Source organism: Sphaeramia orbicularis, chromosome 16 (assembly GCF_902148855.1).
Source record: "Sphaeramia orbicularis chromosome 16, fSphaOr1.1, whole genome shotgun sequence".
Lineage (NCBI taxonomy): Eukaryota > Metazoa > Chordata > Actinopteri > Kurtiformes > Apogonidae > Sphaeramia > Sphaeramia orbicularis.
In genome coordinates, this window is record NC_043972.1 from 50,353,471 (window position 1) to 50,376,687 (window position 23,217).

The 23,217-nt window shown below is 36.9% G+C and overlaps 1 protein-coding gene across 2 annotated transcripts; it reads left to right on the forward strand.

Moving 5' to 3' along the window:
• Window positions 1-395: 395 nt before the first annotated feature.
• On the forward strand, window positions 396-22,797 carry LOC115435096 (uncharacterized). Of its 2 annotated transcripts, none has more exons than XM_030157291.1 (12): window positions 396-1,034; window positions 2,432-2,571; window positions 2,731-2,906; window positions 3,636-3,796; window positions 4,726-4,866; window positions 8,548-8,669; window positions 10,278-10,446; window positions 12,641-12,702; window positions 16,051-16,175; window positions 16,254-16,380; window positions 18,572-18,705; window positions 22,244-22,797. In XM_030157291.1, exons 1-12 carry the CDS (start codon window positions 532-534, stop codon window positions 22,367-22,369), a joined length of 1,986 nt encoding a protein of 661 aa, XP_030013151.1. In that variant the 5' UTR covers window positions 396-531; the 3' UTR covers window positions 22,370-22,797. The 2 variants fall into 2 exon arrangements, with proteins under 2 accessions (XP_030013151.1, XP_030013150.1); XM_030157290.1 differs by having other exon boundaries at window positions 397-1,034; window positions 12,641-12,786.
• The last annotated feature ends 420 nt before the right edge of the window (window positions 22,798-23,217 follow it).

Below are 23,217 nucleotides of genomic sequence, written 5' to 3' on the forward strand. Positions count from 1 at the left end.
ATACAGACAGTTAAACTATTTTTAAACAAACACTGGGGGGATGCAATAATAATAATAATAATAATAATAATAATAATAATAATAATAATAATAATAATAATAATCTGCCTCCTCTTCATGTTTCATGATTTAGAGAAGGGCTTAAAACCGTCAGTACTCATTACTTGAGCGGAATTCATATATATTTTTAAAGTACATTTGCACTTGCCTTGTTCTTGAACTATACTTTATTTAACCTGGACCTTTATTGTATATGCCAGGATATTGCATTCATTTATTGTTGTGTAAGACCAATAATTTCCCATGGGATTTATAAAGTTATCTGAATTTGAATCTGAAAATTTCATTTCGAAAAAAAGCGAAGTGACTATTTTGTCCCTCTGGGCTCTCCGTCACTCACCGCTCGACCAGCTTCGAGCTCAAATGTAGAAGTGTTGATATTAAGGAGTTTACGGAAGTGTTTAAACAGACCCAGGAACAGGCCCGTGGGTTTCTGTTAGTAGTAGACATGCCGACAGTGGACTGTCTTCAATGAGTTCCGTCTCTGGCAGCGGTAACATGGCTCCGGTTCGGTTCGGGTCCTGGGTTTGCTTGTCCGTCTTTTGTGTTGTTGTTGTTGTTGTGACTGAAGCCGCGGGCAGACCGAGGCGGAGGATGACACTGAGCGAAGACGACCTGCCCTGGACACCCCGTAATGGTACCTTCACTTTGACCGCCCGGAAAGCCCCCTTTAGTCTGGGATCCCCCGCCGCGGCGGGGCCGGCGCCAGGTGACCTTGCTGACGCCTTCAGGGTCCCGACTCTGAACGGGCAGTTTGTGTACAAGCCTGGTGGTCTCCAAGGGTCTCTGGTCATTCACGCCTTCACTAACAAGTCTGGGTTTCTGGAGTGTCTGTGGAGCTCTCAGGAGTCTCTGTCCGGTCTGGTCCAGGGGCTCCCGGACAGCGCTCAGGTCTTGTTCCTGTCTCTGGATGACTCTGCGGTTCAGGATGCCCAGTGGATGAGAGACCAGGTCCAGCGAGCCGCCATGCACAGGTAACACGGACCACAAACACGTGACTGACCACTTCAGGTGCACGTTCCCATTCTATTTATCTTGCAGATAACTTCCTTGTACTCACGATACTGCTCTGACAGCTTGAATTGTTTGTAGATTTTGTTATAATAACAGTATAAGGTGTTTAATATGCAGAGCTGCACGATTAACTGAAAAGGTCTTCAAAAATGGATTTTTTTTTTTTTTTTTTTTGATTTTTGCACATTTTAACCAGTACCGTTCTCTGTTTTTATGTGATTTAAAAAATATGACATATGCCAAATAACACTTTAAAAAGCTTGTACATTTAATGCATTGAGCTGCTCTGCAGTATTTGGTCTTCCTTCATTTCTAAGATATTATGAAGGAGCTGTGTCGTCTTCGTCTACTTGAGGAATTTCTTCAAACATCTTCTCTGACAAAACTACTGGTCACATTCATTCCAAATTTTATAAGTAGCTTCCTTGGGACAGTGTCTAAAAAGTCTGCTCCCAGTTTTGAGATATTCAGATTTTTAAATTTTTATATTATTTTATAATATGTTAATTTTTTTTAAATTGAAAAATTTGCCACAATGTGTATTATATTTTGATGTCTTATAACATGGAAATTATCAGCGATATCAATATAGTTACTACTGAGCACTGATAGGATGTCATTTATGGACTTTCATTTGGACCTTTGACCTTGAGTGACCTTTAAGGGTGAAACTCAAAGTCAACAATATCTTAATTTCAACAATCTTCTTCTCCGAAATTACTGTTTAGATTAATTTCAATTTCTTATGTCCTTGGGACAATGTCTACAAAGTTTGTTCACAGTTTTTTGATTTTAGAGTTTTTCATGAATTTTTGAAATATTAAAAATGTGCCTTTACTTATGATGGGCCATATTTCGATGGCTTATATCATGGAAATTATCAGAGATGTCAGTGTAGTCACTGATAGATTGATTGAGCACTGATAGGAAGTCATATATGGTCTTTCACTGAAATTGCTGAGTTATCCTTCAGTGAAGTACTACCCACTTCTATTGGGAGAGTGATCTCCTGCATCAAGACAGGACTCTGACATAGTGGCAGAACCTGACAACTTCACAAATTCCAACTGTTATGCATTCTTGATAGAACATGCCGGTGAGATACGGGCACATTGATCCTAATTTTGCTGATAGCTGCTGCCAATAGTGATGTTACTTTCAATTTCTTCATTTTATTTCTGTTAATTACCCTATCCTTAACAGAAATCTTGGTTCATAAATATAAACTAGTTCCTATTTTAAAGTCCTTTATCACATTATCTTTGAACACAAGTTTGAAAAAAAACAACAAATTTATGAAAAAAAAAAAATGGTAGAAAAATGTGAGGACCCTCTATCTGTCTTTTATCCTGTGCAGTAAGAAGGAGGTTCTGTCACGGCTGCACTTCTCTCCTGTTCCAGTTTTTGCTTTGGGAAACTGGATCCCCAACGTGCTGTACTACTGGGGCTGCATGGGACACAACTGTGGCCTGTCTCAGGCTGTTTTCACCTCTGATGGTAATCCAACATCTGTCTTCATGAGCTCAGGGTCTCTGATGTAGGGACTGTTTTCCTCAGTTTTTAATCATCACAGACAAAAGCAGTCTAATGTCATAGCTTTATTCATTTTCTAAACATGAGCGTGTGTACATTTTGTTTATTGTCTTTTCTCCTCAGGATGGAAAATGCCTGTGATCATCAAAAGACTAGATGCAAGATATGACTGGCTGATTGGCCGCTGGGGTCAGGGGTCATATAAGCTGATAGATGCTGGAAATGGCTGTAACCCGTCCCCCACAGTCGCGGGTGCTGTCGCCTGGGTGTCTGAGGATGGATGCTCTTTCTTCACCAAGGTCTGGTTATGATTCTGTGAGTGATGAGTGTTTCAAACCATGTGAGGAAATGTGGAAATACATATAGGCTTGATTTAAATAAGTGTTAGTGTCTAACTCAACAATTAGCTAGCTGCTACAAATTTACACAAGTGAAAAGTGACATCCTGGAATAATGTTCCACAAACATGAGATCTGTGTGTCAATGCAGTTCTCAAACCTAATTTTGGATCATTCAGAGCATTTATGTTAAAAATAAATCAGTCTAGAACCTGGAGCTGGAACACACAACCTGTGAATAGTTGTGTGTTTTACAGCCACACCAATGTAGAAGAAGATAAATGACTGAAGATGAATGACTGTGCTTTACTTGCTGCCATTGTTCAGTAGTGATTAAATCAGCTGTGAAGTAGAAAAAAGTCTCAACACTCTGGTTTCACTTGAATGATAAATAAATAAAAAATATTATATATTATATCTAAGTTTTATAAGTTTTTATAAGTTTTATATATTATAAAAAAATTGATAAATAACATACGGGAAAAAACTGAATGATTACCAGATCTGAAAAAAAAAAGTTCTGTATTCGTATGAGGTAATATTATCATATTACTGTTCGCTGTACATTGTCGACTTAAAACTAAGTTCTAAGAATCCTGAATGGAATTTGTTTGAGAACCAGAACTAATTTAGGGTGAACCTGCCTGTAAATGAATCGGTGTGGCCTATCTGATGTTGTACTTCCTACAGGTGCAGAGTATGGCCAAATCCACTGCCCTTGGTGTCCTTGTGTATGCACTGCCTGGTAATCCCATCCAGGACATGAACTGTGTTGGAGATGAATGTTCCGTCCCTCTGAGTATTCCTGCTGCCATGGTGCATCTGGAGACTTCAGTCGCTGAGGCACTCCGGTAAGACCGTCACCCAGGAAGGATTAATACACTCATGCATTAACTTACATACGTCCTTGAAGACAGGTTGTGTTTGATTAAGGGTTTGTTTTGTAGCAAAGTATTAGACTTGATTTTAAGGTTGGTATGTCTATTTTTTCTTTTGTAGAGTTAATACCACAACTCTTAATGGCTTGTCATGAAATTTTATAGACAGTCGTTGGACCTGGTGAAAAAATCCAACTGACTGGATTGATGTATTCTGTATTAGTGATGTTTAGTAGAAATGAGAGAAATAATAACATTGTGTCTTGGAGTCTCCAGAGTTGCTTGAATGGATTTTGTCTTGTTTTACCCAGAAAGACCCAGTGCTACTTTGTGACAGTTCCCAAATGAATTTTTTTTCTCTATTTAACCTTACTTAAGTAATTTATTACCATTTATTATGATATTGTCCTCTGTGTTTTGCTTATTTTTTCAGTGAAAATCTGGTATTTTCCTATATTTAATTTATTGTTCCTGTAGATGTTCATAAAAGCTGGAATAAAAGTTGAGGGTTATTATATCAGAAACAGAACACTGAAAAAAAGTGACTTTTTCAGCAAAGATATCAATAACTGAAAGTATAAACAAGTGTCTCCATCCACTGTCATTGATCCAACTCTGTGGGTTTTACTGGTGAATCAATGTTGTATAAGATGACGGTGCTTCCATGTTCACTATGGAGCCTCTGAACGTCCAAATGGGTCATATTTGATGACCATGAAAAGATGACAAACTGCATTTTACTGCAATTATTTACATGTATTGATAGGACTAGTGGATCAAAAGCTATTAAAAAATTTAGATTAGTAGATTATTGTGGTCACCAGGGGCTGTTTGGGTCTCCCGTCACACCTGTGTGTTGTTGTAGTCTCAAATATCGCTCATGCTGCTCTTTTGGTTTCTAGGTTTGAACATTTGGTCAATGTGGCCTTCCAGACCACACCTTCCCCAAACTTCTTCATCAGTATTGACCAACAGGGAGCGCTGGCTGAGATGGGCTGGTTCCTTTATCCCACATTCTCATTCATCAACTGGCAGGCACAGTGGTAGGAACATTTCTTGACATTTCGGACCAAAAAATTTTGTACAGAAAACAAAAGTATTGTGTTTAATAGAGATTCACTTGATAAAATGTTAACATTCACATTAGGTTTTGGACTGCTGCGTTGAAGTCAGAAGTGTCCATATTTAGGCAAATTCTGCCATAATTATTACATCACCACATTCTGATTATTTTACATAATCATGATTATCATCAACTGGGAGAAAAAATATTTTATCAATATTTCCACATCATTTTCCATCATTTGACTTGCGCTCTTTTAGTGATATCTTCTTGTTGCATCCCATTATTTTATGGAGTTCCATGTAGATCTAGTGCTGTGTTACTTTATTTTGATTTGTGCCATGATCCAATATTTCTGTAATAGGCTCTGTGAATTTAAGTTGAATCATATCTGTTCATTTGACATTTTGGGCTCCAGTACATGGTTTATTTGAGTTAATATTTCAATAATGGGTCTATTTTAGTCATGTCATATATTTAAATTTTACTAACAAGGCAAACAGAAATATAATTTAATATGCTTCAAATTCTATGCCAGTAAACAGCTCTTTTCCATCAGGTGCGTGTGTAGCTTCAGTCTCATCCTGTAAAGAACAGTCAGTCAAGAAAGAGAAAAAAAATTGTTTTTATTCAATTAGCAAAAGTTCTGTTTGACAGCTACCTGCTAACTCAAAGTCCACATGGCTGCCATGGGCAGACACCTTTGACCAGTCAGTCGGAGCAGTCACTCCTTTCATTAAAAATACATTTAATAAGTAATATAATAACTAAATCCCTTTTTATATTTGCCATGAACTGAACATGCTAACTAGCTATTTTTTAGCTAATCAAAGAGTGACTAGACTAATATCACTTAAGGCTTACGATATCACTGAGTAATTAAAAAAAATGTTTATTTGCAGAAGGGATTATTTCCTACGCCATTGTATGTTTCATAAAGTGTGGTAAGAGTTTATTGTGAGACAGATGTTTGAACTCTGCAGTGGTAACTGCTTGCATGAGTCCATTCTCTAAAGGTTTACTTGTTTTATTGGAGTAGTATGATGGCATTTAAGATGGTGATGGGGAACTCCAGAGGAAGTGAGTAGGGGGGAAGTCCAGGGGTGTCTGAATTATTTCAGAAAACAGGCTGTGAAACTATGAAATAAAGAACCATGAAGTCAGGAACAATCATAACAAGGATCAAACCATTCCTTTTGTTACTCGCATCTCTAAGGGTTTGTCTCCTTTCTGTAGCCACCTGGCCCACTTTCATAGACTTACTCAGAAATAGTTGAATTTTTGATTCCAAAAAGGATCCATCTTATGATGCCATATATTGATATTCTACAACTATCTAAACCTCCAGATGCTGCTACGGCAGCAGCTGAACTCACCCCCATTTGCCATCACCTTGCACCAGCAATATTTCCTAAAAATCACATTAAAGCTCTTGTGCAATTTTCTCAATTTATGTATAATTCATGCATATAATATTTAAATAGTGCCTTTAATATGAATATAGCTCCGTATCATGAGCAAACATGACCTTTTACCAGAACTCATTTGAATATCATGTTGGAAAATACAGGAAAATCATTAGGTTTGACTTTTAAAATGTAAAATAACATTCTTGCCCACCTTGTAGATTCTATTTTTTGAAATATGTAAAAAAAAAAAAAAAAAAAAAAAAAGAAAAGTGTGTGTGTGTGTGTGTGTGTGTGTATATACAGGGTGGGGAAGCAAAATTTACAATGAACATTTAGTTGTTTTTTCTCAGCAGGCACTACGTCAACTGTTTTGAAACCAAACATATATTGATGTCATAATCATACCTAACACTATTATCCATACCTTTTCAGAAACTTTTGCCCATATGAGTAATCAGGAAAGCAAACGTCAAAGAGTGTGTGATTTGCTGAATGCACTCGTCACACCAAAGGAGATTTCAAAAATAGTTGGAGTGTCCACAAAGACTGTTTATAATGTAAAGAAGAGAATGACTATGAGCAAAATTATTACGAGAAAGTCTGAAAGATACTATTAAAGAAGAATGGGAGAAGTTGTCACCCAAATATTTGAGGAACACTTGTGCAAGTTTCAGGAAGCGTGTGAAGGCAGTTATTGAGAAAGAAGGAGGACACATAGAATAAAAACATTTTCTATTATATAAATTTTTTTGTGGCAAATAAATTCTCATGACTTTCAATAAACTAATTGGTCATACACTGTCTTTCAATCCCTGCCTCAAAATATTGTAAATTTTGCTTCCCCACCCTATATACACTGAACAAAAATATAAATGCACAACTTTTGTTTTTGCTCCCATTTTTCATGAGCTGAACGCAAAGATCTAAAACTTTTTCTATGTACACAAAAGCCCTATTTCTCTCAAATATTGTTCATAAATTTGTCTAAATCTGTGTTAGTGAGCACTTCTCCTTTGTCCTTTGCTGAGATAATCCATCCACCTCACAGGTGTGGCATATCAAGATGCTGATTAGACAGCATGATTATTGCACAGGTGTGACTTAGGATGGCCACAATAAAAGGCCACTCTAAAATGTGCACTTTTACGGTATTGGGTGGTCCAGGGGGGTCAGAAAACCAGTCAGTATTTGGTGTGACCACCATTTTCCTCGCACAGTCTTCTTCATGAATTCTCTGAAACACCTTTGGAGATGGATTATGGCAGAGAAATGAACATTCAATTCACAGGCAAAAGCTCTGGTAGAGATTCCTGAAGTCAGCATGCCAATTGCATATTCCCTCAAAACTTGTGACATGTGTGGTATTGTGCTGTGTGATAAAACTGCACATTTTAGAGTGGCTTTTTATTGTGGCCAGCCTAAGGCACACCTGTGCATAAATCATGCTGTCTAATCAGCATCTTGATATGCCACACCTGTGAGGTGGATGGATTATCTCAGCAAAGAAGAAGTGTTCACTAACACAAATTTAGACAGATTTGTGAGCAATATTTGAGAGAAATAAACATTGTGTGTACACAGAAAAAGTTTTAGATCTTTCAGTTCAGCTCATGAAAAATGGGAGCAAAAACAAAAGTCGTGCATTTATATTTTTGTTCAGTATGTATATATATATATATATATATATATATATATATATATATATATATATATATATATAATTTTAAGGCAAACTAAGAAGGTTTAAAAATTATACATTACATGCAGGAGTGAATGCAACATCCCAACTGATCACCTAAACATGTCTTATTTACAAATGTTTGTTGTTATTATGAACATAAGTATTTGCTGCTTTAATGGAACTCCTTTGCAGTTGAGTAAATCATGTTGCTATTAATGCAAAAGACTTCCAGACTTAGTATTACAGACATTATCAGGCTAAAAGGGATCAATTTTCGAGATGCCTGATATTACTGTTTTGCTTCAGCAACTGAGTCATGCATCACTGAACATGGTCCAAAGTGATTTTCTAGACATGATTATGCATATTTATTGAGCCAGACACTCCTATTTTTATCATAAATCCAAAGTGGGCAAAACAGAGAGGAGACCAGAACATGTCCTTCTCCGTAACAAACCTTTTGACTTTTCTGGATCAAAAACGCTGTCATTGTATTTCATGAGCACTGTGCATATTAAGTTTTTACACATATTGCATTAATGTATGACCTGTGGTGTGACTCTGTGTCCAGGTTTGATTTTCACTCCAGTCTACAGACTAAACTTCACAGTCCTGCCAAAGTTATCTCTGTCTTTGACAAAGTCCAAATGCAAGGAGAGAAGGGGGCAGTGGCTGCAGTTGACCTGCCTTTAGGTAACACCTTCCATTCTATGTGTGAATGAAAACACAGTTTAGTTTGTTATCATGAGCATGTCATAAAAGAATACAGTGAACAGTGCTTAAATAATGAGTTAAGTTGCTAATTTAACTGTACAACTGTAAAATCAGTTAAATATGTACAACTGCAGATAGTACAAGGATCAACATATGCACAACTGTAAATAGTATATATAGCTTTTTTGATTTGTGTTATTTTTTGATTTTGCACTTCTACTCTTGTGTGCTTTTCTTGTCTGCTTTTTGTGCTTCGCTGCTGAATTTCCCCTTGTGGGACAAATAAAGGCTTATCTTGTCTGATCTTATCTTAACCTTTAACACCATATGGCTTAAAATTAAAAAAGTTTAATTTAAACCTTCTGTACTCTGAACCTACATTACATTTATTTCTGTTGTGCCAAAGTCATGTTAACTTCTAAAATGAGCAAAATGATTAGTTCCATTGAGGAACTTTATTTATTTTATGTAAGCAACTGTTTCCATACTGATGGACTCACTCATTTTTAAATAAACTTACTTAAATGGTATTTTATTTTGTTCAACAGTTCTCTGCTTAATTTAAAATCTTGTTTTATTCATAGTTTTGCTGAATTTGGAATAGAACTAATTAGTGCTGCAACAATTACAGTAAACAATTTTTTGGTTAACTGTCAATTATTAGTTATTCAACCACTATTTTTGATCAATTTTAAGAAGTGCGAAAATTCTGTTTTCATCCTCACAGACCAGACAATTAATCGTTAGATTAATCAACAATAAAAAAAATGAATAATAAAGTCTTAGATTTAATGAATCTTTGTTGGTGCAGCCAGGTCTTGAGACTGTTGACTTGCTCTGTATCCTCTTGAGACCCAGTAAGTAAAAGTTTTGGCTTTTTCACTTTAAATAATTGTTTTAATTGGAAATATCCTGATGTTTTTTCCAGATACATTTTTTGTAAAAAAAATCATAGAATGTCTTTGCAGTGGACAATGTTTTTTTTTTTAAAGGTGTGGAACTTGTCCACTATACAGAGGACAAAAGTGCATTACCAGGTCTCAGGAGGATAGTTGAAGCCTTACGCTACTACAAACCGTACATTTACAGTGACACTTGGGTTTTTCCAGATTTGACAGGTTGCTTTCATTGTATCTGTGATGGAATACGTTTTGCAAAGAGATTAGTTCTGTCATGTGTAATATATTTCATTTCACTGTCCTAAACACTCATTGCAGACCTCAAAATCACTGATCATAATGCATTAGAGCTTCATTGTGGACTCTCCTTTTTATCCCTAAATAATGTGCCAGACTGGACGATGAGGATATTTATCACATCACATGTTCATCTGAGCTGCCTTTCATTGATGTACATTTAACATATATCTGGCATGTTACGTATGATAAAAATACCAGTCCAATATACACTTCTGCTTTTCTATTTGAAAAATTTGCTCTGTTTTAATTAATCTTATAGTAAGTTATAAGTGGGTCAGTGGTTTTTCTGATCCGTGTCCAACATTTGTTTTTTGTTTTTTTTTTTGGGTCGGTGGCCATATACACGTGAATGATGGCAACATGTCCACTTGCGTCTGTCCCTGTGTAGACCCGGTGGACTATGACACCATGGAGCTGGATGCATCTCTGTCCTGTCCTGGCACAAGAGACTCGTCGTGTGCTCCCTGGGATCACACTGTCCAGCTGTTTGTCTGCTGTGATCATCTCAGTCCATACTGCAACACAGAGCTGGGCCGATGGATCACTGCATTTCGCAGGTAACACATTTAATGTGAAGCACTGTGATAGAGGCTCTTCATGTTTTTAACACTTCTATGTAGAGCCGCAGCCATCGATTGTGTTTGTAATTGATTAATCTATCGATTATTTTCTTCGATTCGATTATTTCAATAGGTGAAAAAAAAAATAGTAAAAATGGGAAAAAGAGGACTTATCTTTTATTCCAAAACCAGCTGAAACAACAACCACAAAAAGTATAAAAATAAAAGGATGTATAAAAAATATCTATATAGAAATGTGTGTGTGTGCGCACGTCTTTTGTTTGTGAATGAGAAGCAGCATATCTTCCATCAGTTCCTTAACCAACACTTACAACAAAACCTTTATTAAAGTAATGCAACATTTGTTTTTTTTCTTGAGCTAAAGTTATTGACCTAACTGCTGATCGCTACATATGCTTTGAACGTTCATTATGTAACATTTTAGCATTAATTTGAACCTTATTACTGTGTGTGGCCTCTGCTCTCAGGACTAATGCAAACCATGTGTTTCTGCTGCAAATGCTTCATCATTGAAGTCATGCTCTTGTGTTAAATGATCATCAGTGGGTGCATTGGACTGTTTTTTTTTTTTTTTTTTGGTTTGTTTTTTTGAAGTGTTCCACATTTTAGACATTTTCTGCCTTTTTGTCTTCATTTTTTCTGAGCACCACTGCATGTTATTTGTGGCGATGTGTGTCACAATAAGTGTGTGAAACACAACAGTGGAACCAATGTTTAGTGACAGCGAAATTAAGGAAACGAAACTTCAGTTCTTTTATTTAACTAGTTGTTTCAGCTCTTCCTCTTTGTACAGTGAATAAATTCCCCATCGAACCACATTTAGGGTTTTGAAATGTGATACAATTCTACTTCAAGGGGATAGAATAAATGTTATTTTTACTAACTTCTCAGGGTATCTGGAAGACAGCGATAAGCAACTGTGTAGGTTTCTGATCTTCTGGAAAACAGGACTTTCAAGGAAGCAGCTAGAGCCGTCAGAGGATGACATTTTCCCCCTGGCACTCACATAATCAAAAAGTAGTGCATGTTTGTTTATTTAGTTTGAACTGACTACAGAGGAGCTGAGAATAGCTTCTGAGCAGCTTTCACTAGACAAATATCAAATGGGTTTTATATCTCTGATTCAGAAATTTGTTTATTATAGTGCCCCCTCATGGTTCACAGGTTGGTAGATAGCAAAAGGATCCACTCCAATGCATAATGGGAAATAAAAGCAAGTTTAGAGGGAAAAATATGAAATGATTTTCCATTTACACTCCAGAAACAACATGATGATTGCCAGACACACTGAACACTACATTCCGCTGCATTATCATCCAAGGGGATAAAAACCATTGTTTTCCTTATGGGAAATGAGTCTTTTTTTGCTACAAGATAAATAATCTCGTTGGTATGTTTTAAGGAAATTAAATCTAAAATTAATTCATGTAATTTTATGAAAATGTAATATTGTTGAATGTGTTGTTGAATTTTTCCTTAAATCTAACCTTTCTTAAGTGACCTAGCACTATTTATCGTAATGTTATCCTCGGTATTTCACATTTTTTCAGTGAAAGTCATGTATTTTCTTATATTTAATTTACTGATAATGTAGATGTTCAGAAAAGCTCAGCTTAAAGTTGAACAATATTATATCAAAAACAAAAATAAAGAAAAAGTGAATTTTTCAGCAAAGACATCATTAACTAAAGGTAAAAACAAGTGTCTCCATCCACTGTCATTCATCAAACTCCATGGGTTTTACTGGTGAATCAATGTTGCAGAAGATGATGGTGTTTCACATTCACTGCAGAGCCTCTGAACATCCAAATGGGTCATATCTGATGACCACGATAAGATGCCCAACTGTATTTTGCACCAGTTATTTACATGTATTGATAGAATTAGTGGATCAACAGGTATTAAATATCAGTCATTAAAGATCAGTAGATGGTGTTGGTTTCCAGTAGCTGTTTGGGTCTTTGGGGGCGTCAAATTACTGTATGTAGCATTTTCCCAGTAAAAAATGAGAAGACCTGTGTGTTATCTGTAAGATTTTGTATCTTTAGTTTGATTATTTTCTACCTGTTTCTCTAAAAACCTACATAATCCAAATCCTGTCTCATGTGTAGATGGTTCCCTGTTCTTTTTAACTTTCATGTATCTTTGTCATTGTGTTTTTGTGTGGAAGGAGTACAGGGCACTGGCTGACAGACGTGTCACCGCTCATCCCTCTGCTGGATGGCAGCAAGTGTACGTTCACTATGAAGACGGTGCCGTGGGCAAAGCCGTGGATCGTCTCCCTCAACCTGAGATTCAGTGTTAGCAATCAGACTGGTACCAAACACTCACACTAAATCTGTAGCTGTCATCTATGGGGACATTGTAGCCTAACAAAATGAAATGGAGACTAAAAAGGGCAGCATATTTGGAAGCATAACTTACAATTTCAGAGAATTTTTCCGTCACATTCATAAATTCATGATCTAGAGTACAGAACATCTGAGTATTCTGAGTATCACTTATCTCAATTTCATCTTTTCATCAACTTTATAATAATAATAATGGATTTATGAAGTTTCCTTTTCTTTTGTGGGAACTCAAAGTGCTTACATTGAATCCACTATTCATTCACTTAACATTCACACACTAGTGGTGGTAAGCAATGCCAATCCATGCTGGTGTGACCACCACCAAACACTCATACATCACATTTGTACATCCAGAGTGTGTGACACTGGATGGGTGGGTGAAGTGTCTTGCCTATGCCCTACATGACTTAGACAGAGCAGGAGTTGAACTCTCTGGTTATTGGACAACCCACTGTACTGAGCCACAGCCGCCCAACCTTAAACATGAGATGAGATAAAACTTTATTGATCCCGTCTTGTGGAAATTGCAGTGTTTACAGTAGCAAAATACAAAAAACAAAGTGCAGAAAGATGAGCAGAAACATACGAGAATGAAACATAACATAAAAGAGAATGTGTTCTATATATTACTTATTCTGTATTATTTTTTACATATTTGGCTTGTAGTTGCACATGGGACTTTTCTTTATTTAGTTTTTTGCTCAAAACTTTTATTAAAACCTGCACTGGCCCTAATCATTATCACCATGGTACCAGGTATTTCGACTGTGACAAACCAACATATGCTGTGATGACTGTGGGGAAGTACTGTCATTTTTCATGTATTTTATACACTGAACAGAAAATGGAGAAAAAACCCTTACTTTTAGTGTTTATGGCAGAATCATCAGAGTCACCGCTAACAGTGTCATCTAAACTGTGCTGTTTTAATAACAATGCATTCAGTAGATGTACAAACCTCTGTCAAGGTCCTGTAATATAGTCAGATGTCTCCCAATGACTACATTTACATGCACAATATATTCCAATTTCTCCTTAATCTGAAAAAGACAAAATTCCTAATAAGCTGTGTACGTTACTGATAATACTCAGATGCAGCCATTCATATCCTGATCAGATACAGGGTTTTCAGTTTTCCAATGGGTGCAGATGTTCCACTGCGTGAAGTCCTCCGTCTTGTAAATAATTAAATCAGAAAATCCAAACAGAATATACGGTTTACACACCACCTATCATATTCACAATATTGTCCTTTACAGAACAATATTGGAATGTTAGTGTTCTCAACATGGAAGAAAGGGAAGGAATAGCCCATGCTCTGACCTGTCTTATGGCTCTGCTCTGAAATTTAAGGGGTTTGTTCGGCCAATGTCCTGCCTTTTTTCCAAGTTTGAGGAAAATCAGTTAAGGACTTTTAGTGCAGTAATGCTGACTGACACATCAGTGACTCACTATCAGTGTTTCATGCTAAAGTTATTGTCATTGTGGTCTCTGGAGGTTTCACGGGAATTGTAACATTACTATGGGTGCATCAGTAAGAATGTGATGACACCTCTTTTAACCGTTTACTGACGCAGTGCAATAATAGTGAAGCTATAATGAAGCCTGAATGTTGTTATGGTTTACAAACAACAACTTATTACAATAGCCATCACTGAATGAACATAATTGGTTTAATCATCATAATTCATATTATTAACACAACATCATTATTATTCATAATTAGGTGCCCATTCAATCCATTAGATCAGTACCATAGTGTCCAGGTGGGGGAGGGGTGGGCCCACCACTGTCATACATCATACACCGCATCTGAACATGGACAATGGTTGCTGTGTTGGTAATGTGACACAACTTGGAGCCAGTGTTCAGTGATGTCTGTCCAGCCTGATGGTTTTCCACTGGGACTGTAATCTGGTAGACTAATGGCAGTGATTGGTAATTACTACTGTGCACTTGTTTTCATAACAAATGAAAATGGAAGAAATTGATTTGAACAGAAATCAGTCGCATGAAATCTGTCTAAAAATGCAAAGTTGAAAAGTGCATTGGACATATGGTCTTAAGTTAGTCCATATTTCATTGATTGACACAGATGGGGCAGGATTTGAGCTGTAGTGAAGCCAACCATCATGGGGAGATCAAGATGTTTTGGCTTCACTTTAGAGGAGCCACCACTGTGTCCATCTTAATATACAAACCTACGTTACCCAGTACTGTAGAGCTGCAGCTCTCACTTATTTTTGTAATTGATTAATATTAATTCCTTTGATTCCATTAAACACTTATTTAAATAGGCAAAAAAATTATATATGTGTGATAAAATCATGTCTGAAAATGACAACTTGTCCTTTATTCCAGAACCAGCTGAAATGACGTCACAAAAAGTATAGAAGTAAAAGGATATATAAATAAATGCGCACTGCAGTCTTCAACACACTTGTATCCAACTTACTAACAAATAAAGATGGAACTAACATACAACTTAAAAAAATAAATAAATAAAGACAAGTATTTGCAATGTTTGTATGAAAGCTGAAAAGTTTAAAGAAGTAAGTGATGGTTCCAATGTAGAAAAGTGAACATATAGACATTTTCTGCCTTTTTGTCCTCGTCTCTTCTGAGCTATACTCCATGTTGTTTGTGTTGATCCTGGCATCAGGTGCGTCACAATAAGCTTCCATGTGAAACACAACAGTGGAATCAATGTTTAGCATCAGCGAAATTATGCAAACGAAGCTTTGATTCAAGAAAATTGTAATCAAATAATGTTTTTAAATCGATTTTAATCGATTTATCAATTCAGCTCTCAGTTTTCTACCTACTGATCTGTCTCTAAGCCCCTTTAATTTCCTGTCTTTATTCCAAGAGTTACTGCTACAAAATCATGAGCATTGTGGACCTGCACAGCGTATATAGGTAAAAAAATTGACCAATACTACAGTAGCTCTCATCATTGCCTGCTTTAAGAGCTGGTCACATTGCAACATCATTCAGCAGTCAGCTGTAGCAGATGGAAAGTACAAATGATTCCCATCAGACATGTCCAACTCTGGACCTCTGACATTCATCTCACTGCCAAAGCCCAAGCAATGAAAAAGAGGAGCATAAACAGACTGGGAGGCAATCAAGTGACGAGTTCAAATTTAGGAAGCACATGTGATGAACAGTGACTCTTTTCACTAGTTAACATATAGTGCAACATGCTCCAACTCCTTGTATGTCACAGGTAATGAAGCTGTGAAGCCCCGCGCCTTCAGGGTGATGCCGCTGTACAGCGGTGGAACCTTCGACAAAAACTACAACAAGAGATACCAGCCAATCAAATTCCCAGTTCCAGTCTCGACCAGAAAGGTAACCCATGAGACTATGATGTGTCATTATTACAGCTGTGTCTGTGTGAAGCGTGTGTTACGAGCTGTGTGTGTTCAGGTGGAGCTGTATGCCGTCATCACAGGACACGGCAGCGACGAGAATGGCTGTGGAGAGTTCTGCGTCACCTCCCACCACTTCCTGATCAACGCTGTTTATAACAACACACGCATCTTTGACTCTGCAGGTGAGGAAAGAAGGATGTATTTGGGTTTTTAGTTTTTAAAATATCTAAATCTTTTTGTCTAGTTTGAGGCTAGAGGTGAGTTGTTACCTGAGGAACCCACGACTAAAGGAACGTATTCAGATTTAGCCCAAACATTCACTAGGACTCAAGGAGGGACTGAGGTCAAAAGTCAGTGTGACTTGGAAGTTAAACTGGATAAACTGATCACATTTTTTATTCATCTGGTTAATTAGTATTTGTAGCTTCTTTGTAGTGACATGATGAGATGAGACTTCATTGATCCTACCGTGAGGAAATTGCAGTGATTAAATACGGAAAACAAAGTGCAGAAGACAGGCAGAACATATGAGTGAAACAGGAAAAGAGTAGAGAGTATCTGCTATTAAATTAATTTTTCTGCACATACTTGCTTATTATTTACATTTTTGCAGTGTAGTTGCACATGATGTTACAGATAGGATTTGGGGGGATTTGTGTGAACTGTTGTATAGTCTGATGGCTGTGGGAAGGAACCTGCAACCTGTTGATGGTAATTCTAGTGAACAAAAAAGTCTTACTCCATGACCTATTATTTTCCTTCAGCAGATTCATTATTAACCCTCTATGTTACACACTATAGGTACATCTCAAAAAATTAGAATGTCATGAAAAAGTTCAAAATTTTTTGTCACTCACTTCAGAAAGTGAAACCCATATAGACTCATTAGACATAGAGTGAAATATTTCAAGCTTTATTTCTTGAAATTTTGATGTTTATGTCTTACAGATAATGAAAGCCTAAAATTCAGTGTCACAGAAAATTTGAATATTGCATAAAATCAATTAAAAAATGATATTTTAAATAGAAATGTCAGTCTTAAAAGTATGTTTATTTCTATGTACTCAAGACTTGGTTGGGCCTCCTTTTGCATAAATTACTGCATCAATCCGTCGTGGCATGGAGGTTATCCGCCTGTGGCACTGCTCAGGTGGAATGGAAGCCCAGGTTGCTTTGATAGTGGTCTTCAGGTCATCTGCATTTGTTGGATCTGGTGTCTCTCATCTTCCTCTGGACAATACTCCATAGATTCTCTATGGGTTTCAGGTCAGGTGAGTTTTCTGGTTCATCAGTCACAGTAACACCATGGTCATTGAACCAGTTTTTGGTACCTTTGGCAGTGTGGGTGGGTGCCAAGTCCTGCTGGAAAATGAAATCATCATCTCCATAAAGTTTGTCATCAGAAGGAAGCATGAAGTGTTCTAAAATGTCCTGGTAGATGGCTGCGTTGACTGTGGACTTCAGAAAACACAGTGGACCAACACCAGCAGATGCCAAGGCAGACCAAATCATCATGGACTGTGGAAAGTCCAAAGTCCTCTTTTCAGATGAAGGTCAATTTTGCATTGTCATTTGGAAATCAACGTCCCAGAGTCTGGAGGAAGAGTGGAGAGGCACAGAATTCACCTTGCTTGAAGTTCGGTGTGAAGTATTGTATCATTTACTGGGATGCATTGTTGAGATGTTAAAGGCCAAAAATGGGTCTGTTGCCTGAGGGGAACATGGTACCATAGTACCATTGGTACCAATAAATCCTTTTGTGTTGCCACAAGATTGTGATTGGTTATTGTTGAGGGCCTGTATTGCCCTGTCAGGGTTTAGTTTGCATTGATGACTTGCCCATTACTGAAGAAATTGGTAATTTGTCAAAAAATTAAAACAATTATTTCATTGTTTTAGCTAAAAAAAATTAGTGATGGATTCCGTGGTCAGAACTGTGTAGAGCATAGAAACAGTGTGGTATTAGTAACAATGATCCATTTGATGAATTATATTAAAGACACAAGATTTCAGTCTTTAAGGAAAACCACAGTCTTGGAGGGACTAAGGCTCCTCAGTTTGACTGGAGAAGTGGCTCAAATACAACTTGGGCATCTTTTGTTTTCAGTCAAAATACCTTTGGCTTTACAGCCACTGACCAATCAAAATTCCTCAAGGTCTATTAAATATGAAGTGGATACTTTGCATTAGTCAATCTAAGCTGATTGTCCATTAGTTTGACCTTTTCTCTGAATCATGGCTTGATTATAAAATAGCACCAACAATTACAAAAAAACTGTATCACGATATATATTACCATTGTGTAATTGTTTTCTGTCTTTTGTTGTCATTGTAACACACATTTTGATGTTTGAACAAACATTAAAACGCCAGGAACAGCTCTGGGCTGTGCCATGAGGGTCAAAGAGGGCGCTGTACCGAATGAACACGGCACATGGCTATACGGCAGAGGAGGCTGGTGTGATGGACTACAGGTCAACCCCTGGAGGATCGACATCACCAAACAGGTCTGAGCCCACAGCTTTTACCCCTGGAAGTCAATATATCCACACCCTAAGTCATATCCTGGAGGGAAATCAAAGAATTTAACTGAAGCAATACTGTAATACTTCAGACCCACCCTGACCCTCAAGTAACTCATTACTTTAAAATTCTAAGTCATCCCAGAAATCAACAACACAATCTGGAGGCTGCTTTGCAAGGAAATGACTGGAGTGAAACAATCCTAAGTGATGACATGGAAAATAGCAGCATTTAATTTTTCACAAAAATTAATGAAGCAATGTCATGCTTCACCTGAAGGGTGGGGGTGTAAAAGAAGGGGGGTTTATTACCCTGGTTAAATGAATGAATGTAGAAAACTGATGGATAGAGATGAACAACTTAAAAAACTTTTGAAATCTGGTTTTATTATAGACAAAATTCACTTCCTTGAAGGACAGTCACAGAGTCTGCGAAAAGCTAAAGCAAAATTTTTCATGGATATTATTGACGATGCAAAGGAAAAAAAACTGGCAAAATCTCAACAGGTTAATTGCACAAGAATACCTATGTTTTTAGATTTGAGGAAGGCATTTGATACTGTCACTCACTGACATTTTTCTTTTTTTTTTAACACACTTTAATTTTTCTGCAGATCCATTTTATTGATAAGATTGTATCTAGCTGAAAGGAAAGAATGTGTGTATTACCAGTGTCAAATCATCTCATCTAGATGGTCCCCTGGGTCTACCACAGAGTTCAATTCTTGGTCCATTGTTATTTTCTCTGTATTTTAATGACCAACTCAAAGCTTGGCTTAATATTGAGTCTTTTTGAGAGGATAGGAATTGCAAATCGTTCTTGGTGTGACATTTGATTCAACATTAAGATTCAAGAACCATTTCAAAAGGGTACCAAATAGAGGGGAATTTAATCTAGAGATCGACCGATTATCGGCCGGGCCGATTATCTCTCTCTCTCTCTCTCTCCTGCACTATCCACCACGTGCCCTCTGATTGGTTGAGGCAGAAACTGTCCTCACACACACAGACTGGGATTGACTTGAGATGAGACTGTGTTCTACATACATTTTCTCAATTTCTAATACATAGAGCGTTTAAAGCCAGACTGATGAACTAATGTTCTGGTAAAAGCTCATCAGACTCCACCTCAGCATGCTTCCCTAAAACAAGTGAAGTGAGTTTTTTAGGCGCTCTCTCTTAATCCCACACACATGCTTTTCTATCACAGACTGTTTCCATCTCTATATTATCAGCAGTCTAATTCACACACATGTCAGGAGGTAATATGTGTTAGCAGAGCTGCCGCTAATGTTTACTCTGCTCTGACGTTCTTCTGAAACATTAGTAGTAGTTGTGAGATGTAGAGCACAGGGATGTTTGGTACAGTTTCAGAAGAGTTTTCTGCGTTTACCTTTGACACATGTGTTTTCTCTCCGGAGCTTCTCACACGAGAAAACTTCGCCTCTCTGCGGTGTGTACCCTTCCGTGTCGAAATCCAACACGGAAGGGTTACCCACCTGCGTCAAATAGTGCCGCTCTGGGGCTCTGACTGCATGCGTCGATTTCTGACTATTTGGGATGAGACTGTGTTGGTATGTAATATAATAGTGTGTGTTTGTGTTAAAGTCACATGAAGAACTCTACAACTCACAACTACTAATGTTGCTGTGAGCTTTCTAGTCCTATGATCTGAAAATTACAGTGAAGATGAGACAGAGTCAAATTCAGAAGTGATTTATCTGAATATGGTGGAACATTTTAAATCCTGTGTGTGCTCATTAAAGCCCTAAAGGCTGTTTGTGTTCTGTCAGGAGTTTAATTGCACTCATAGCAACTATTATACTTTTTATGTAGCTTTTGTCATATTAATCATTAATAATGTAGCAACATAGTTTTGAATGACAGGGTCCCTGCTATCGCATGGTAAAATATAAAATTTAACAATGAAATCAACTTAAGGCTTCCCAAATGCTGTAATAAATGAAGCATGATGAGTTAAGCATATGTCAGCATGTGGCCCAAGAGTTTACAAGAGTCTCCCTGTATTTTTGTTGTGTTTGAACTTAAAACAAAGATAAGTCATTATAGTTATATTTAAATTTTACTTTATTTACTGTGGAAAAATTTAAGGGAGCTATTTATTTAAGCTTTTATTCAACTTTATAAGAGATGCTTCTGAGTCTAGGAAATCCATGCACTTCTGGAGCTATTATTTTCTATTTGTTTGATTAAATAAACATGTTTTAGGCATTTAAACGAAGTTCAGTGTTTGCATTATTCAAAATTTTTCACGCCGATTTTTACACTTTTACTGCAAATGAATATCGGCTCCAAATATCGGTTATCGGCCTCCTCTAACTACTAATAATCAGTATCGGCCCTGAAAAACCCATATCGGTCGATCTCTAATTTAATCTACAGAAAATTAAACACATCAGGCCATTTTAACACTTTCTGCAGCTTGAATGTGTTTTCACTCCATGATCCTCTTGTACATTTACCTCTGCAAAGGAGGTTATGTTTTTGCCGGCATTGGTTTGTCTGTCTGTCTTTCCGTGTGTAAGATAACTCAAAAAGGCATGGATGGATTTGGGTGAAAATTTCAGGAAATGTTGATACTGGCACAAGGAGCAAATGAGTAAATTTTGGTGGTGATCGGGGGGGGCACTGATCTGCCTTGGCGGAGGTCTGCGCTCTCCGAGTGCTTTTCTAGTTAGTACTGCCTCGCAAGTTGTCCCTAACAGGTGTACTGTAAATTTAATCAAAATAATAGAATTACTTTACAAAGAATCCTTAAAAGTCTTTGATGAAGTATAATCTGCTGAATTTTGGGAATTTTACATTTTGTAAATATGATTGTTTTATTTACAAGGTGCTCTATGGATTTGTCCCTCCTCCCATGTCTGAGTTTTTTACACCAAGGGCTCACAGTGGTGTCAGATCCAGGGCCTCCTCTAGAGGGGACTCTGAGGTCCAAACAGAAGAACCACTTCTGGACAAAATATACTTTACGTAAAGGGAACTAAATGCTGGAACAGTCTACCACTCTCAATAAGAGAATGCTCCATGTATGCCACCTTTAAAACTCAACTCAAACAGTGGCTAAAAGTAAACCAGTCTTGTGATCATATTTAACTTTTATTCTTCTGATGTCTGGTATTTTTAATTTGTTGTGTGTTTGTGTTGCTCTTGTTGTTCTATTTGTAAGTTTTAAATTGTGAAGTTTTCTGTTACCTGCCTTGGGACTATGGATGCAAATTAATATTTTGGCGTTAATTTGACATATTTACATCTGATGTTCTTTAATATAGATGTTAATTAATGTGCATTTTCCCTGCCAAATAAACTAATAAATCCGTAAATAAAAACATTTCTTTTCATCATTCTAGTATCTTCATAAAAAGTTGAAAATTTAAAATGTGATCAAATTTCTAGAATAATTTAATAGTTCACATTTGACTCAGACTGACAGCTGAAGCTATAATTGAAACATGTTTATGTGATTTTATTCATCATCTCCCTGTGTGTCTTCATTCCTCAGTTGGACATGAGTGGCTCAGTCTCCAACACCGCCGTCTACTTCGGTTTATTTGACGGACAGGATCCTAATCCGTCTCAACAGCCCGGATACATCATCATGAATTCTTTTCTTGTTTTCTACAAATGAAGCCACTCTGAAACTCTACATTTTGCTCAATAAAATATGAAACTTTATGTACATAAGTCAGAGATTAAATCTGTATTGTTTTTTTTACTGCTTTCTGGACTGTTCCTGTTCCATTTGCATGCCATCATACTCGTCCACTACATCTGGCTAATTGCATTTTTCTCAAGATGTTCTCCAGAAGTGACCAAGGAGGCCCTTGTATAGGCCCTTCAAGCACATTTCTGTCTTAAGCTGCAGATGCATTGTTCCGTTAGCAACCTCTCACGAGTAATTACATGTAATTATATCAAACTTGAAGCTGTAGGATGAACCCTCACTGACTAATCTTATTCCTCTGCCGCTATGGAGACATGAATCTTTTTTACTGTTTCACATATTCCTTTTCTGTTTTTGTATTTAATACAGTAAGTTTATTGCTGCCAGGACCCCCCAAAAAAAGATTACATTTGTACATTTTGATGTGAAGAGTTTGTTAAATGAGCTTTTCATGTCTTAATGAGACATTTTATAAGATTTTCATGTTGTACAAAATATTTTCATATTGATGCATTAAGGCTATTTTTGTCACAACTTCCAAATTATTATTTTTTGTCTTTTGCAAGTCTTTTGCATTTATACTATCATCATCTGCATTTAGAATTTTTCTCTTTTTGCTACATTTAATTCACTTATCATGTAGATGTTCATAAAAGCTCTGAGTAGATTCAAAAGTTATGTCAGAACAGAGAACATAATGTGCTGCATACTTTTAATACCCCTCAGCCAAATATAGTGTAAGATTGTATTTAAAGTTACTGCCCTATAATTTAGATTAGATTGTCTTTGTGTAAAATTCATTACATACATAT

Coding starts and splice junctions, on each gene's coding strand:
- LOC115435096 (XM_030157290.1), top strand. CDS start 532: ATGAGTTCCGTCTCTGGCAGCGGTAACATGGCTCCGGTTCGGTTCGGG. Junction 2,572..2,730: donor GGCTGTTTTCACCTCTGATG/GTAATCCAACAT, acceptor TTTTCTCCTCAG/GATGGAAAATGCCTGTGATC. Junction 16,176..16,253: donor TTCCAGTCTCGACCAGAAAG/GTAACCCATGAG, acceptor GTGTGTGTTCAG/GTGGAGCTGTATGCCGTCAT.